This window comes from Sus scrofa, chromosome 5, assembly GCF_054392235.1.
Source record: "Sus scrofa isolate SSC_HxYL_T2T_F1_AM1 chromosome 5, Sscrofa_HxYL_maternal_Yorkshire_Landrace_v2.0, whole genome shotgun sequence".
Classification (NCBI taxonomy): Eukaryota; Metazoa; Chordata; class Mammalia; order Artiodactyla; family Suidae; genus Sus; species Sus scrofa.
In genome coordinates this window covers 33800649-33817038 of record NC_139387.1, presented here as the reverse complement: position 1 = coordinate 33817038, position 16390 = coordinate 33800649, and the positions used below count along the sequence as shown (strand labels likewise).

At 39.0% G+C, this 16390-nt stretch overlaps 1 protein-coding gene and 1 long non-coding RNA gene across 8 annotated transcripts in view; one reads left to right on the top strand and one right to left on the bottom strand.

Moving 5' to 3' along the window:
• LOC146403307 (uncharacterized) overlaps positions 1–16390 on the top strand; it is an 897172-nt gene that overhangs the window by 430559 nt on the left and 450223 nt on the right. The window lies entirely within an intron of this gene.
• MSRB3 (methionine sulfoxide reductase B3) overlaps positions 1–16390 on the bottom strand; it is a 167190-nt gene that overhangs the window by 3563 nt on the left and 147237 nt on the right. For 5 of the 7 annotated variants that reach the window (XR_014803527.1, XM_021091957.2, XM_084956302.1 and 2 more), the window contains one exon: positions 8605–8702. The exons of the other annotated variants lie outside the window; for them this stretch is intronic. Coding sequence is in view for 4 of the 5 variants with exons in the window: in XM_021091957.2 (XP_020947616.1) it covers positions 8605–8702 (98 nt within the window). In the remaining variant the exon portion in view is untranslated. The remainder of the gene's footprint in view (positions 1–8604; positions 8703–16390) is intronic. 7 annotated transcript variants of the gene reach the window in all.

Here is a 16390-nt window from a genome sequence, read left to right as displayed (position 1 = left end):
TGGCTTTGGATGGGTGGCTTTCAGATATGCAGAGGTCCCCTGTAAAAGATACTGTTTAACTGGCCATGACGGAGGTGATGTTTGCTTTCATGGGCAGTAAAACTTAACATCAGACAGGCACTGGATGTTCTTGGAACCCAGCAAAGCAATGGCAAGGCTCAAGAGATTTATGTCACGGTCACCGGGACTATAGTCTTGCAGTGTGGCAAATGGAAACATCCCTAGTCCACACAATCGTTTTTTTTTCTGGCTTCCCGTAGGTGGAGTGCCACGCGGGCTCCTTTACCCGCTCAAACTGGATCTTGTGGAGAAGGAATAAGCTTTCAAGCTCAATCTGTACCCACTGACTATCCAAAAAGCTGGGGATAGGCAGAGAGTCCTGACAGAGAAAAAAGGAGAGATGGTTGATTATGATGGTATTTAAGAGAAATCCAGCCTAGAGAATGTGTCTCCAAAAAAACCTGGCTCACCGAACAGAGCCCCGCACGAACCAGTCTGCTGCTACGGCTCCAGGAGACACAGTGCAGGTCAACACTTACCTATTTCCCACCCTTTCTCAGCGGGAACGGGGGTGAAGGCTATGGAGACAGTAGAGCACCACATTCAAACAGGCTGTGAAAACGCATCGTTCATCATGTGGCAGAGAAACCACAGCCTGGGGCAAATGACCCCCTTCACTCATTTCACAAATATTTATGGTGTTTTTGCTACATGCCAGGCACTGTCCCAGACTTGGGAGGTACAGGCAATGGCTAATGGCGCTCACATCTTCATGGGGGAGACAGACAATGCAAAGGAAGGAAGGAACTGTAACGTATAATAGGGGGAAACAAATGCTAAGAAGCAAAAAGAAAGAGAGGGAGATCAATGGTCAGCTTGGGGGCTCACATTTGAGGAAAGCTGGTAGTCAGGTGGTGTTCCCTGCATGACTTTGGGATAAGAGCCTGGAGGAAGTGAAGGAGTAGGTATCTACCATTTCAAACAGATGGAGGAGTTAAGACTTACGGAAGAACATGAGAGAAGAGGCATACAGATGATTTATTAATTCTCACTGTGCTTGTTTGATGTATAAAACACATAAATTGCAGAAAAAGCAGGAATTGACAAGGGAATGGGGTTTTTCTGTCCCTCCACACCAAATGGAGATGAGGAGAAAGAAGTGAGGGATGGTGCTCATTACAATGGAAAGACTAGAATCTCAGTTTCCCCACTGAAAGTGCTAAACGCAGTTCTCGAGGGTTCTCTCGTTATTAATAAATAGCACAAATAGCAACTTTGACTATATGGCACTTCCATGTTAAAAGTGCATTCTTATTTTACTGCCAACATACTGTGTCAGCTTATTAAAGAACTAAAAATGAACCCTGAACCGATTTGATCTATTGCCTGGAAAATATGAAACAGGCCTAAAAAACAAATCTTGCATTATTTTACCACATTTTATGCCGGTTTAGGTAATATCAAGGGTGACAGCTCAGATTGCTTTTCCTTTCTATAAACAATTGAGGCCAAATTTTCAGGCATCAGCAGCTAAGATGCACCAGCAAAAATACATATGCTTACCCAATGGACACAGGAAAGCACCTATTTCTGCCTGCCAAAACAGTCAGCGTGCAAGCCAACAGGAACTGGTGCTCTCAGTGACCAGTATGTGTGCACAATTATTGATCTCACGTGCAGTTCCGGCACTTTGATCACTTGGCATCTGAGAGATGGAGTTTGCACATAAAAGCCTCAGATAGGTTTTTTGGTGGTGTTTTTTTGTTTTGTTTTGTTCTTAATGAGAGAATACAGCTATCTGGGCAAAAATAAATGATATTGCCCTTATCAATCATCTCAAGCATACTTAGAAAGCAGTTCTGTTTATCTTACTCCAAAAATAAAGCATAGTAACAGCATACTTGAAGCCATTTAGTGGTGTTTATTTCCCAAATCGTTTTTTAAAAATCCAAATTAAAGTAATTTAATCTGTTGGACTGAATTGGTTATTAATCTTCGGTTTCATTTGCTAAATCTGAAAACAGTCTTTCGGTTAAAACAGAAAGAAAAACACAGACTCTAGATGTCCTTAATCCAGGCAAAAGAAAACGAGAGGGGGATGAGGAAGATAAATTATAGTTGGGAAAAGGCAACAAACCTCATTTGCAAACAACTCTATGGGTTAGTGACGGGGTAGGGAAACCCTCAGAAAAGGTGTGGGTCCCCTAAGAACAACAGTGCTACGTTTCGTATTGCTTGCAGAAGGTGTTCTGGAAGATTCACACCAGGCTCAGAGAACTGAGGGAGGAGCAACATTTCAAGACGTGGTAAGGTGTTCATGTATCTGAGCCACGACATAGATGCCCACCGTTGCCCGAAAAGTGGCAAGGCCATTTGTCTGAAGGAAACCTAACCCCACAGCAGCATGTCTGCCTCCTCCCAGGTACACCCAGTCCCCCATAAAAGATCAGTACCCGGTTTCTTTTAAAAGTGCGCAGGCCGTCAAGGCTCCTCCCTGAGGGGAACGCACATGGAGCCCATTCTTTCCAGCTTCTAGCCCTGGCGGAAGGCTGGGATGATGAATGAAAGTTGTCAGTGATGCATTGTTTCTTTAGCCGCCTTCGAGCTCTGCCTCCCCGGCCCCAGCCAACTGGCAATGTGTTGGGATCTCTCGGCACACCTGGTTGTAACTGAAACAAACTGGTTGCCCGATGAAGAAATCTCTGAAACCGGCTGTTAATGATTTATTGCAGGGTAGAATCTTTGGTGTGCATTTTGAAAGTTGTTTTAAAGTGGTTATGTATTTCCTTCTTTTACAGGTAAAATACAAACCATGACCAAACATTCTAGCTCTCATTCTCAAGAAGCATGAGATGAGCATTGTTCAAAAGAAAAATTGTAAATTCCCATAGGAATCCTTTATCATCTAAGCTGGCCACTCAGAAAAGCTGACAAATAAAGAACCTGCGGGAAACCAAGGGAAAGGACCCTCTCAAAAAAAAAAAAAAAAAAAAAAAAAAAAAAAAAAAAAAGTGATTGAGCGTCACATTTAATGTAATTCCTTAAAATCTGACTGCAATTCTCAATTATGTGCATAAGAAACACAGTGTATTAAACACAGTTACATATTTCTGCACTGAGGTATTTCCAATTGTCCTAGAGGGTTTTCTCCCAGCTATTCCTAGGATGTTTGGGGCTTTATTATTGTCATTTTCTCTTAAGTGTTTGATCTACAAGATGAAGCAGTTTCAAAGCAGGGCTTTTACACTTGGGCACATGGGGCAGGATGGGAAGGAGAAAAGAGCTTTAAGAAGAAAAGCAATTTACTTTGCCAGTAGTATCCTGTTTTCTCCCACCGTTATTGAAGACACTTGTGTGTAAGTAGGGCTCTTTTCCTCTGTGCTTGTGATATTAATCTTTTGCCAAGGAAATGATTGTGAAGTCACCAGTTTAGCATTATGATTTTACTGAAAGATCAAGAAAAAGAGAGATGGGCTGTGAGTCTGGAACCATATTGTAACACATGGGTATCTTTAATCATCAGCAATATATGAGTTGTCATCTGCAAAAGATTAATAAGGTTTGGGGTTTTACCCAAAACTGCGTAACTCTTGAGAAAATACTTTGTATGGGTGGGTATTTACCTTTCTGTTGATATGTCTGACTTAGAACAAATCAATAATGATCTAAAACAAACTTAAGGGACTCGACCATAGATTCAAACAGTAATAGCTACAAGTCATAAACAGAGTCCAACTTGGGTAAACTCAGGGTTCTGATGGTTTCCTTAAAGATTATTACAAAAGTTAAGTGATTTATTGGTCTCCCATTTGCGGCAGATGTAGGGGTTTGATCTAAAGAAAGAAGAATTCCCCAAGTATTTCCAGGAAGGACTTACTTTGCTTAACTACAGCATAAACCAGGCAAATCTTACCTCTTTGCACTGAATTTATTCCTGACAACGTGTTGCTTAACAGGCGGGGTTGAAGGATTAGGGAGAAGCTGTCAAGCAATTATTCATAGTAGTCAGTGAAACTGGAATAGAAGCAGTATATTTTACAACTAACAAAAAATGTAAATTAAATACAATTAAGGAAAAAAATTTTTTTTTTCTTTTTAGGGCTACACCTGCAGCATATGGAAGTTCCAGGCTAGCGGTCAAATCAGAGCTACAGATGCTGGTCTACACCACGGCCACAGCAACACCAGATCCAAGCCTCATCTGTGACCTATGCCACAGCTTGCGGCAACACCAGATCCTTAACCCACTGAGCAATGCCAGGGATTGAATCCACATCTTCCCGGAGACTATGTCGGGTTCTTAACCTGCTGAGCCACAATGGGAATGCCAGGAAAATTCTCTATAGCTGAAAATTGTTAGGAAATCGCTATAGCCAGGGGAAGATACAATTGCTCAGGAAAATGGGCAAATTTAAGATAAAAAGATCCTCTTTGGAAGAGATAGCTGTAATATAATTTCTCAACTCAGTAACTAGAATAGTAAAAGAAAACAAATATACTTGCAAGAAGCATCAGAATGTAACAGGGTAGCCAGTTTCCACCACAAGCAGGAATCCTGATGAAGGCAGGGAAGAATCTCTGCCACCCTTGCTTGTTTTCTGTGCTGTTCTCTTAAAGATCAGGCAGTGAGCTGGGTTTCTCACACTGAGATCTTTTTGGAAGGACCTGATGCAATATTTCTCTGAAAAGTGATTATAGTACTGAATAAATCTTAACTTTCTCAATTAAAATTTTTACTAAAATATTACTACCTAAGAAGTCATTAGACATATGGAAAAATTACAGTGTAGTGTAGAGGGGTGCTAGGTATTGCTCCTAATGTTTACAACTCCTACCCAAATAGGAGGCCTATTTCACTGCATGGTATGATCCAGATCACGGTGAAGGAGAAGGAGCAGGGGAGGAGAAGAAGGGGATGGGGGTGGGGGGCAGAGAAGGAGAGAAGGAGAAGGAAAGAAGAAGAGGCGGGAGGGAGAAGGGGAGAGGGGAGGGGAAGGGGAAGGAGAAGAAGAATCTTAAGGACTAAAGCAAGAGTTAGAGACCCGGAGACAAAAAAAAAATATTGCCATATTGCCAGGCAGGCAGGCAGATGGAATCTACTGGTTTCTGCCATGCAAGCTTGGTTTATTTGTGTAAACTGGCAATAAAAGGGTTTTCACGCTTAGATGCTCCTTGTGGTAAACAAGGAAAGAAGCACCCCACATAACACGTCCAACTGAGAATGTCTCTAAGATACTAAAAGCATCTAAGAGAGTCTTCATAACACAAACCCCTCTGATGCAATTCAGTCCAGAGAAAGGACAAGCCATGTGAATTCAAAATATAACAAGAATTTTAGAAAGAGAAAAAACAAATCAGAGAAGTTTCCCACACCATGTCGCCATCCAAAAGTTAAAAAAAAAAAAAAAAAAAAAAAAAAGAGAGAGAAAGAAGTGGCCAGTAGGTGAAGAGAATACATGAATGAAAAGACAGAGGTAAAAGAAGATAAACTGATAATGAAAAATAGTGTTAAGGATGAGAAACTAGGAAGTGAAATACAAATGGTTACTCTAGTTATGGGAACCACTAAGTTTTTTTCCCAAGTCAAGATACAAAGGATGAATGAGAACATGGAAAAGAGAAAACTAAAGAAAAATGTAAAACGAAAGGATAGCAAATGTGCCAAACACATAAATTAAAAGAAAAGAAACTGAAAGGAAAGACACCCAGCAGACTTCGGTTTAGTGGGCTTTTTCGTATACTGTGTGGCAGACGCGCTCACTCTGTCCACTTGGGGAGGTTCCAGCAAACACAGTCTTTGGGGCCAGAACCCAATTATTTTCTACATGGTACTCAATTTCTCAAAGCATGTATTTTTACACATGACGTTAAAGGAACAAAGTTTCCTCCCTCTTCTCTTTAAATTTAAGTCTTTGAAGAATGGGTCAAATGCTTTCTAAATGTGAAAAATAAAGTTGAGGGGAAAAGAAGCTGAAAAGGAATAGGTCAGTCAGTGTTAGTTCTTTATCCAATTGTTAGAAAAAGCCCAAAGAATAAACAACAGTCACCTAGGGCTTTCACCAAAGGGCCCAGAGTTATGCCTAGGTTAGCATGATATCTATGGAGGGTTGCCTAGTTGTGGCACGGTTTGTGGGTTGTGTTCCTCTTTGGTCACCGTAGGACGCCTTTGAAATGATCTTGTCTGAACTCCTACTGATGTTACCTCAGTGGCGGGCATAGAGAAAGGAGCAAGTGTATTCAAAGTGTGAATTTCAAGAATTTGTCCCAAAGGCATCAGAGAGCAGGGCCTGAAGGAAAGCAGGTATCTTATACCTCACTTTTTAATGTCCCTTTTTTATTTGGTTTTCATAGAACTCACTGTTTGAAAGTGGGTTTTCGGTGAAAAGGAATGTAGGAGTCATGTGACAAATAGCCTTTAAGGCAGCTTAAAAAAAAGAAAGAAAAAAAACAACCAGTAGTCCTAGAAGTTTACTAAGTACTATGTACCTAAGTTACAAATTACTATGTACCATCCTATCCAGTTACCTTTTTGTCAAGTATCTTAGATTCCTGAGTAGATCATTTCTTTCTTTTTCTTTCTTTTTTTTTTTTTTTGGCTAGGGGTGGAATTGGAGCTTGTAGCCATGGGCCTACGCCACAGCCACAGCAACAGTGGATCCTTAACCCACTGAGCGAGGCCGAGGGTCAAACCTGTGTCCTCATGGATGCTAGTCAGATTCATTTTGGCTGAGCCACTGTGGGAACTCTGCTGAGCCATGACGGGAACTCCTGAGAACATAGTATCAATTTGTTTTTGCGGTAGTTATTATTTTTTTGAATCAATAAAAATTCAATTGAGTCCCAAACTGAATTGAATTCAACTAACTGCTGCGGGATCATAGGATTTGTTTTTTTTTTTTTTTTTCTCTTATTTCGATATGACTCTTTATGGGGCATGTATCTATCTGTCTATCTACTTACTCACCTACCTGCCTACCTATCTACCTATCTATCTGAGCACCGCAAAGAGCTCTGGAGTTAAAGTCCAAATTCAAGTCTCAGTTCTGCCACTTAAATCTGTGAATATTTACGCGAGTGTAATTGCACTCCCTGTGCCTCAGTTCCCTCAACTGTAAAGTGAGAGATAATGACAATATCTACTCACAAGGTTATTGTGAACATTCACCAGGGCGGCTTTTTAGAATGTTGATGTTCAGGCCTCACCCAGACCAATTAATTAAAATCTCTGAGAGTAAGACCCAGCATCAAAAAGTACCACCGTTTTGGGAGCAGTTAAAGGTTCCAGCATTGTCACTGCTGTGGCACAGGTTTGATCCCTGGCTGGAAAGTTCCACATGCAAAAAAGAAAAATAAATAAATAAAAGGTACCACTCTCTTGCTAAAATTCATATCTGAGAAACCAGAGTGAACCAAAAATGTGACTTAGGTAAAATATAAAGTCCAGTTTTCAAGGGAGAGAGTGGTTCTCATACGTGGAAGACAGTTAAATTCCAGTCTTATTTTTAAAAAATAAAAGAAAACAGAAATTCATCAGATGGTTAGGTTCAAACCAATCTCCCTCCCTACTTGGTAGTAAATATGCCACTTACTCCCTAAAACTCTTGTGCCTGATGAAGGAGGTGAAAGGGCAGGTGGAGGAATGCCGAGGGAGGCCCATGTGGCAATCCCTTTGCTCTCACTGCTGCCTGATTGTGCCTCCTTTACCTCTGACCTGCACAACAGACATCCCCTGACAAAATACTCCGTAGTATCAATGAGTTTCAGCATCGCAATACTAAGACTTTATGTTTCACTTATTCCAAACAATTTAGAACAGGACTACCTACTCTAGAATAGAATGAGCACTTGCCCTAAGTCTGTGTGCAAGAAAGTTCTGGTATGTCTCTGCGTTTAAACACAAAATTCAAGTCTCTTGACTGGGATGACAGGCAACTGTATTTTTGACCCCTCCTCAACACGTGTTCATTCTCCCCCTTAGATCCAGCACTATTTTGGTTAGAGTAGAGCGGAAGGAACGAATGAGAACATCCTTGGAAAGGAGGATGGGCCTAGTTCTAGGAGCAGAGAAGGAATCACCTCATCACGCATTCCCTCTCTGCCTCACACAGACGCCACTGAACTTCCTCTCCTGCCGTTCTCCAAACACCCTCCTTACATCCACCCATGGAGAGCTGTTTCTGGGGTCTTTGTTGACCGTGTTTGGATCATTACCATTAGAGGTATTATGGCTGAACAATGAGTGCACAGAAGTGCAGGGAGAGGGGGATTACCTAACCGTCAGATTATGTAAGGCCACATAATGATATCTTCACATCCCCTAAGAATGGCCTGTTCTCCACTGTATTGAGTCAATTGAAGATGATTTTTCTTACCAATGACTTTGTTTAATAGTGTTGAAGCCAATGACTGACATGTAATTGGGCTTGCTAAACTCCTCAAGACTGCAATATCATTAGGACTTGGTAGAGACTTCATTGTGCTTGTCTGTCCCTTTTGTGATGGGTCACTTGGCCTTAGTTGCTATATTTAGCACAACCAGGAGCCTTAAAAGTGTTTGCAATGCAGAGTGAGCAGTATTTGGGGTTTTCAGGTGGGTTAACTGACCTGAGAGCAGCTGGTTTCCACCCTGTGCATCCCGTAGGAAAAGTCGTCTGTGAATGTGACTGCCTCAGAACTGATCACATCATGGAATGAAGGCCAACCTGGGTTACAGCAGGCAAAAGAACCAAAACAGAGGAGATACACAGCCTTGGGTTAGAATGCAATTTTAAAAGAAATACTAAGCATAGAATGGAAATCTTTAGAGTATGAATCATGCTTAACTTTTTCAATCTGAAAAAAAAAAAAGTCAAAGACCAAAAGGCAATATATTTTGCGAGAGTGCAACTATCTTTAAGAATAAACTTTTACTCATACTGAGATTACAGTTACATTGGGATTTTAAGTTTCATGAGACCAGGAGTTTTTTAGAGCGTCCTTGAACTTATAAAGCTCTTTCTCACCACTTTCTCATCTTTCTCTTATCTTCAGAGTCACTGGGCACAGTCCTGAGCACTATGAATCTTACAATGTGATGTTTCCCAAAACACAGTCCAACTGATCTGGCTATTAACTTTTCAACTATTCCATGTCTCTTTAGGAAGCAGGCCTTTTCAGTAGTTTGGATGGTTAAAATATATTTTTTTTAAATGCTGTTGTTTCCATCTTTATCTACTTTCTTGAGAGCCGTTATCTGGAAAGCATAGCTTCTATTGATGGGCATCTTGCTCACTTCATAGGAGAGTCATATAGCATCTCTAGGTAGCACCTTCTCTCAAATAGCATCTTGTTCCAATTTTCATTTATTCTAGTGATTTTTAAAATAGGTACACAGTTTTGAGAAACTCTGGTTGTACACATATTTATGGGTGTACAATGTTTATGGGTTTTATAATATTCAGTACTTTTGGGCATGCTTTTACATGTTTCCAGAAAAATGTCTGGAGTTACTGTGCTGAAACCTGCATCCCCAAATTGATGAAAGAGGTGCAATGTTGCCGAACTGCTTTTACATTTTTTTTTCTTTTTCAGAAGCCAAATCTTTCCTGCAGAAAGGAGGAAGCTCTTTAAAGACAGAGAGCTTTATGAAAATACACCTCTTGAAAGAAAACAGAATGCAAATTTCAACAATATGATTTCCAGTTTCAAACAAAACAAATTAGCTCAGGTCAAGTTTTTATGCTAAACTTCCCCAAGCATCCTCCACCATGCAAAAGTATAGCTTTCATAGTGCGAGATTTCACACCCCATTGTTTACGCACTTTTCAATTCCTTGATTTGAATTCAAGATTGCTACAAATCACCAGGAAAACCTTAACTTTGTTGATACTAGATAATATTCCACAAAACTTAATTATGCTAAGAAATATCAGTATCCTTAAGAAAACTCATTTCTCCCATGTCTACATTTCAAAGAGATTTTGAATATATTCCAGGCTATAGTATTTGGTTTTTAATGATTAGTTGCGACATTTAGGTGTTCTTCCTTGTTCAATGACAAATATTTCAATTGCTAAAGAGAAGTTTGGTGGTGATGTTGTAAGACATTGAAAAATAATTTATCTATGAAAAGAAAATATAAGATCTTGCCTTATTAATCTTTCATGTCATAATTCATTTGACTACAGTTTATAGCAACTAATATTACAAGGGAACATATTTGATTCAGTAGTAAACAGGTAAATAGTTAGGAGGTTTTGGTTTTTTAAAAATTTACCATAAAGCTACCTCCCTCTACCATATACACATTTTCCCACTTCTAGAATTTAAAATAGGTACAGAGGAATATGTATATACTCCCTACGCTGCCTCTACATCTTATGTATATTTACCTTGTTCTACTTATCACGCTAGATTTGTGATTTGTTTGCATGCTTTCTTCCTTGCTTAGGTAATGAGAATTTCTACCATGGTATACAGCACAGAGGCAGAGCTCAAATGTTTATTAATCTGATTTTCAACAAGCTTTAAATAAGAAAGTGGGGTGAATAATGACAGTACATCACAGAGTTGCACAGGAGAAAGAGTACAATTATATTCCTCTTTGGAGACCAGATTAAGGAATATCAATGCTAATTTTTCACTGGACCACCTGATTTGGCTCAATTACTATAATTAAGCCCATCTATGTAGGTGAAGTAAACTTTTTATTTAAAGTGGTAAAAACGCATGATGATCATCTTAGGTTGCTCACTTTACAGAGGTTTTGGGAGGTAGTGGAGAGGAATGGGGGAGCAGAAAGATAAGTTACTTGCCAAAAGTTACTCAGGCAGGAAATAGGAGAGTAAAAACTAGAATCTGAATATTCTGATTTAGTTTAAGGCCCCTGGTCTTATGTTCCACGTCCTTCTTCCTCAATGAAAGGCGGAGATGTCAATCATTTGAACACTCTAGCAGGAAGGAAGTCGTAGGTTTTAAGAAATATGTTTCCTGCCAGTCTGGATTAGTTGATAAGTATACTGTTGCACTTAAGGGCCTCTAGGTGGAAGCAGATAATGAATGTACCCTAAACAACACAGATTCTCTCACTTTCTAAAGAAAACTGTTCAAAGGGAAAGTCCAACGGCAATGATGTAAATGATGTAATCTAGTTTGGCACATAGAGGAGTTATTTTTTTATTTTTTTATCTAAAACAACCACAAAGACTTAGGAGCTTACCCCTCGGCAATAATATTGAGAAAATGGTCAATTCTCTTTGGGGTTTCCGAATTCTAATTCTATCCTAATAACTGCGAATCATTGCTTACTAATCATTTTACTAAAAATTTGGGGGAGGGGAAGGAACTACTTTCAAATGAGCTATGAAAGCATACAGCTATACATTTTGCCTCCATGAATTAAATACTTATAGAATTTTCCAGAAGACTATATTCAAAAGTTGAGCAGGATGAAGTGGAATGACACGAGTAAAGGTTCTCCAAACCTTTCAATGTTTCTGGGAAAACTCTTGATGCTTGAATATTGTATTTGTTGTTTACCATGGTGTTATTTAAACATTGGAAGAGACACCAAACATCCCCAAATGCATGGTGTCCCTCTGCACGGTAGAAGAATTGCAGTTTTCAAGATGGAATACTGGACATGCCACCCACATCTCAACTGGCGAAGGCTGATAAGGAGGAGCCATGCTGACGTCTATAACTGTAAGTGATGAAACACTTTTCAAAAGAGAATCATAGTCAACCTCACCAATACGGTTAACAAAAACGAATGTTGAGCTCTTTTGCTAGGTCTCTCAGAAAAGCCAAGCTCCACAGAAAGAGAATCCATCAGAAAGGTAAGTCCTATTGACAATCAAATTAAGAAGCACCTTCACCTAAGAATAAATCGTCTTATGGCAGAGAAGCCACAGTGATGACAGCACTTTGAAAGCGGAATTCCCTCATCATGTGAAAGTATTTAAAGGAGGAACTCTTCACTGCTGTAAAAATCCTCAAAGGAAACCCTGCCCCCACTCCTAATAATAAAGAAAGTGCTTCAAAGGGTGATAGGCAAAGACTGAAGCAATCTGGGTCTTGTTGAGAAAATTATCTTGAGCAAAGGGGGGGGTGTCTTTGTCAGTTTTGACATTAAAGCAAGATCATCCATCCTCCTTTCTCTAGGATTTCCCTTTTGGTCTTCTCATCTAACAAAATATTACTTGTTTTGGATGCATTCCATACACTTTTTTAAAAGAAAAGTCATGCGAAAACCTGCATAAACAGAGTTGACTCACCCCATGCCCAAAACATCCATTTGTTTCTATTTGATGAGGTGGGATATGGGATAATTATCATTTTATTTCCAATAACATAAATTATACCTTTTCGATATTAGCCTATTACTATCATCAAGAATATCCTACATTCAATAAATAGGTTCAGAGTTCCCCTTGTGGCTCAGTGGTTAACGAATCTGACTTGGAACCATGAAGTTGCGGGTTTGATCCCTGGCCTTGTTCAGTGTGTCAAGGATTTGGCGTTGCTGTGAGCTGTGGTGTAGGTCGCAGACACGGCTCGGATCCGCGATGCTGTGGCTCTGGCGTAGGCCGGCAGCTACAGCTCCGATTCAACCCCTAGCCTGAGAACCTCCATATGCCTCGGGAGCAGTCCTAGAAAAGGCAAAAAAAAAAAAAAAATTAAATAAATAAAAATATAAATAAATAGGTTCTCCTCTCAAAGAAGTTTCATCTCTAAATAGCAAAATAACTACAGGTACTGTAACTAATGCTGGCAAGTTGGAATATGGAAGTTCTGCTTATCCAACCATCAGACCAAATTAATCTGCAGACATAACTTGGTATACGTGGTATATGCTACTATCATGTGAAGCAAATCCAGGGTATGTTCATTTACATCTCAAATATAAGAGTTTTATTATTAGCTTTTTATTAGTAGATCCTTGGGACATGCTACCATGTACACCAGAGGATTTTTTTAGATTGCAATAGAAAGAATTATTCCTCCTCACTCATAATGTAGTGTAATAAAGCTGCTCTGAGTCTATATGACACAGCTCTCCAAAAGTAGTGTTCTGTTCACAAATTTAAATGTTTCAGATCAACTGCCTTCTGTGAAAAACTTTCTCAGCTATCCCAAACTTTTTCTCCTTCCTTTCAAAAATCATCAAAAACAAGTTGCAGGTTCAAAACTAGCAAAGTATTATAAACAAGTTAAAGCCAATTCCATCTGCACCACCCCTAGAAAAAGTGACCCTCCTTTCTTACTCTTAATTTAACAAGGACTACTATACTGCTTCCTTTCCTCCATATCCCTCCCTAGCACATGCATGTTTTTTAGAATTAAATGGAAAACCTGTTAAACAAGATCATCTGCGGAGGTGGGGAGAATTGAAAGGGAACATTTAATTCAGTTATCTTGCACTGTTTGATTTTCTACTACATGCATGTATTTGGTTGATTACTACTGAAACTTTTGGGTCTTTCAGAGGAAATAGACATTCATCCTTTTAAAAATGAGATAAAAGTTATACTTGAAGTGTCACCTAAAGAGAATAATTGGACAAGAATCAGAGCTCTAAGCTTCAAACAATTCTTGTTAGCAGGGGCTCTTCATAAAGAGTTTTATTATTTGGCTTGAGATAAGGTAAATATCAGTCAGTGAGGTTAACAGATGCTGGTTTCAGAGAAACTAAAAGCTACAAATTTTGAAATATGGTCCTAGAATTGTAGAGCTGTGAGAATTACTATCCACAAAAAACTGTAGATCTGCAAACCTCCAGCTTGTCTCACCAAAACCAGGCTCATATATATACATCATATATCATTATTAAAATATCACCTGGAGTTCCCGTCGTGGCGCAGTGGTTAACAAATCTGACTAGGAACCGTGAGGTCGTGGGTTCAATCCCTGATCATGCTCAGTGGGTTAAGGATCCGGAGTTGCCGTGAGCTGTGGTGTAGGTTGCAGACACGGCTCAGATCCTGTGTTGCTGTGGCTCTGGTGTAGGCTGGTGGCTACAGCTCCGATTCGACCCCTAGCCTGGGAAACACCATATGCCGTGGGAGCAGCCCAAGAAATGGCAAAAAGGAAAAAAAAAAAAAAAAAAAAAAATCCATCACCCAAGGAGTTCCCATCTTGGCTCAGTTGTTAATGAACCCAACTAGTATCTATGAGGATGAGGGTTCGATCCCTGGCCTCGCTCAATGGGTTAAGGATCTGGCATTGTAGTGAGCTGTGGTGTAGGTCTTAGATACGGCTCAGATCTGGTGGTGCTGTGGCTGTGGTGCAGGCTGGCAGCTGTAGCTCCAATTGGACCCCTAGCCTGGGAACTTCCATCTGCCACTGGGTACGGGCCTAAAAAAGACTAAATAAATAAATAAATACATACATAAAACATCACCCAAGCCTAAATGGTCTTTATTGTGCACAAACTTATTTTGAATCTGAAGATAACAAAATATTTCTAATTACATTTTAATTCAATGAATTCTCGATCATGATTAGTTTCATCTATGTTCTCTACTGGTGGTTCATGTAGCTAATTTATTGAGGTTTCTAATTTTTATCTGGGGCTTCATTTTAATCTGTATTGTTCAGTACAGTAGCTACCAGTCACACGTCACAATTTAAATGGATTAAACTAAAGTATTAAAATTTCAGTTCCTTAGTCTCACTAGCCACATTTCGAGTTTTCCACAGTTACATACAGTTAATGGTTATGGTATTAGACAATACAGATACAGGTAATGAATATTTCCACCATCATTTCCACAGATACAAAACATTTTTACCATTAAACAGTGCTGTTTAGAAACTATAAATAGATTCTTCCTTGTGAATAATGAAGATGTAGTATTCAAAGTTATATTAATCTGCCCTCCCTTTCCTCTTCCAATTTTCAATAGCTGTATTATTTCTAATTCTTTTACAACCTTGTTTGGTAATGTCTGCTTCTAAATCTAGAGTGTAAATTTAACATGAGTGGGGAGTTTGTTTTGTTTACCACTGTATTGCGAATCTCATAAAACAGTGCCTTTGACATAGAGATGTTGCAAAAACCGATCTGATGATTGAAGGACTGTGAGACTTTCGGATAGCTTATACCATTTGACTCTCCCTCTGTAACATGGCTTTAGTGACCTGATCCTCCCTCTGATTCCTCTTTCCCCCATTCCAATGTCCAGTCTTAATTAAGCCTGCTTTTCTTTTACTTTTTACTTCTTTTTTTTTTTTTTTTTTTTTTTTTTTCCTTTTTAAGGCTGCACCCACAGCATATAGAAGTTCCTGGGCCAGGGGTCAAATTGGAGCTGCAGCTGCGGCCTACAGCCATGGCAACACTGGATCTGAGCTGCATCTGTGACCTATGCCACAGATTGCAGCAATGCTGGATCTTTAACCCACTGAATGAGGCCAGGGATCGAAACAGCATCCTCACAGAGATAATGGCAGATCCTTGAGTGACATAATCACAATGGGCACTCCTTTGCATGCTTTTCTACAGATTGATTTTTTAAGAGCTAAAAATGCATAGATAGCCTTTATATTTTAACAGCTATATATGCATTTATTACTGCAGGGCTAAGGAGTGCTGGGATTGTATTTCCTTCTCCAACAGTCCCGTTATCATAATCTCAGGCTGCCTAAAACCAGATTTTCCTTTTTTACATTGTATCACATGTTAAGAGGCATGTCATGTTTTTCTTTCATTTTTTTTTTGTTTAGACCATGATTTTATTATATAATTATTCCAAATTTTTCTTTAATTCAGTATTTCAATTTTTGAATTTTTAATTACAAATATTTCAAACAAATGCAAAAGTATACAGAATAGGCATCTGTGATTCAATAGACACTAACTACCCAGATTTGATAGATAATAACTTTTAAAAAATATTTTCTTCAGCTTTTCTCTTTTTCTAACAAAATAAAATAATATAATTGCAGCCAGAACTGCCCCCTACTTTCTCTCCTACTCCTTCATATCCTGGTGTTGTTAAGTGTCTATGTACCACTCCTACACTTGTGTTGATTCATTTTCTACATGTATATATCCATAAATAACATACCATGTTTTAAATCTTCAATAATTTACATAAATGATATCAAATCATAGTTATCTTTTGTCAACTTATTTTTTCACGTTACTCCTGGTTTCTAGTTATTTTGTTTATTTTGGTGTTTTGTGATTTTTTTTAAGAGCATCATTTTCTTATTTTATAATTGAAGTATTTCAAATATCTCTGGGAATATGAGTTAGAGAGTTGTTTTATTTTAGTTTTTCTATTATCCTCTCAAACATCTCTGCTTCCTCTGGGGCAACTGTTCTCTTTATCTTGGCTTTTGTTTTTCATGCTTTTGGTTTTCTGTGTATATCTGTGGTGGTCTTTGGCCATTTCTATGTAAGAACGGA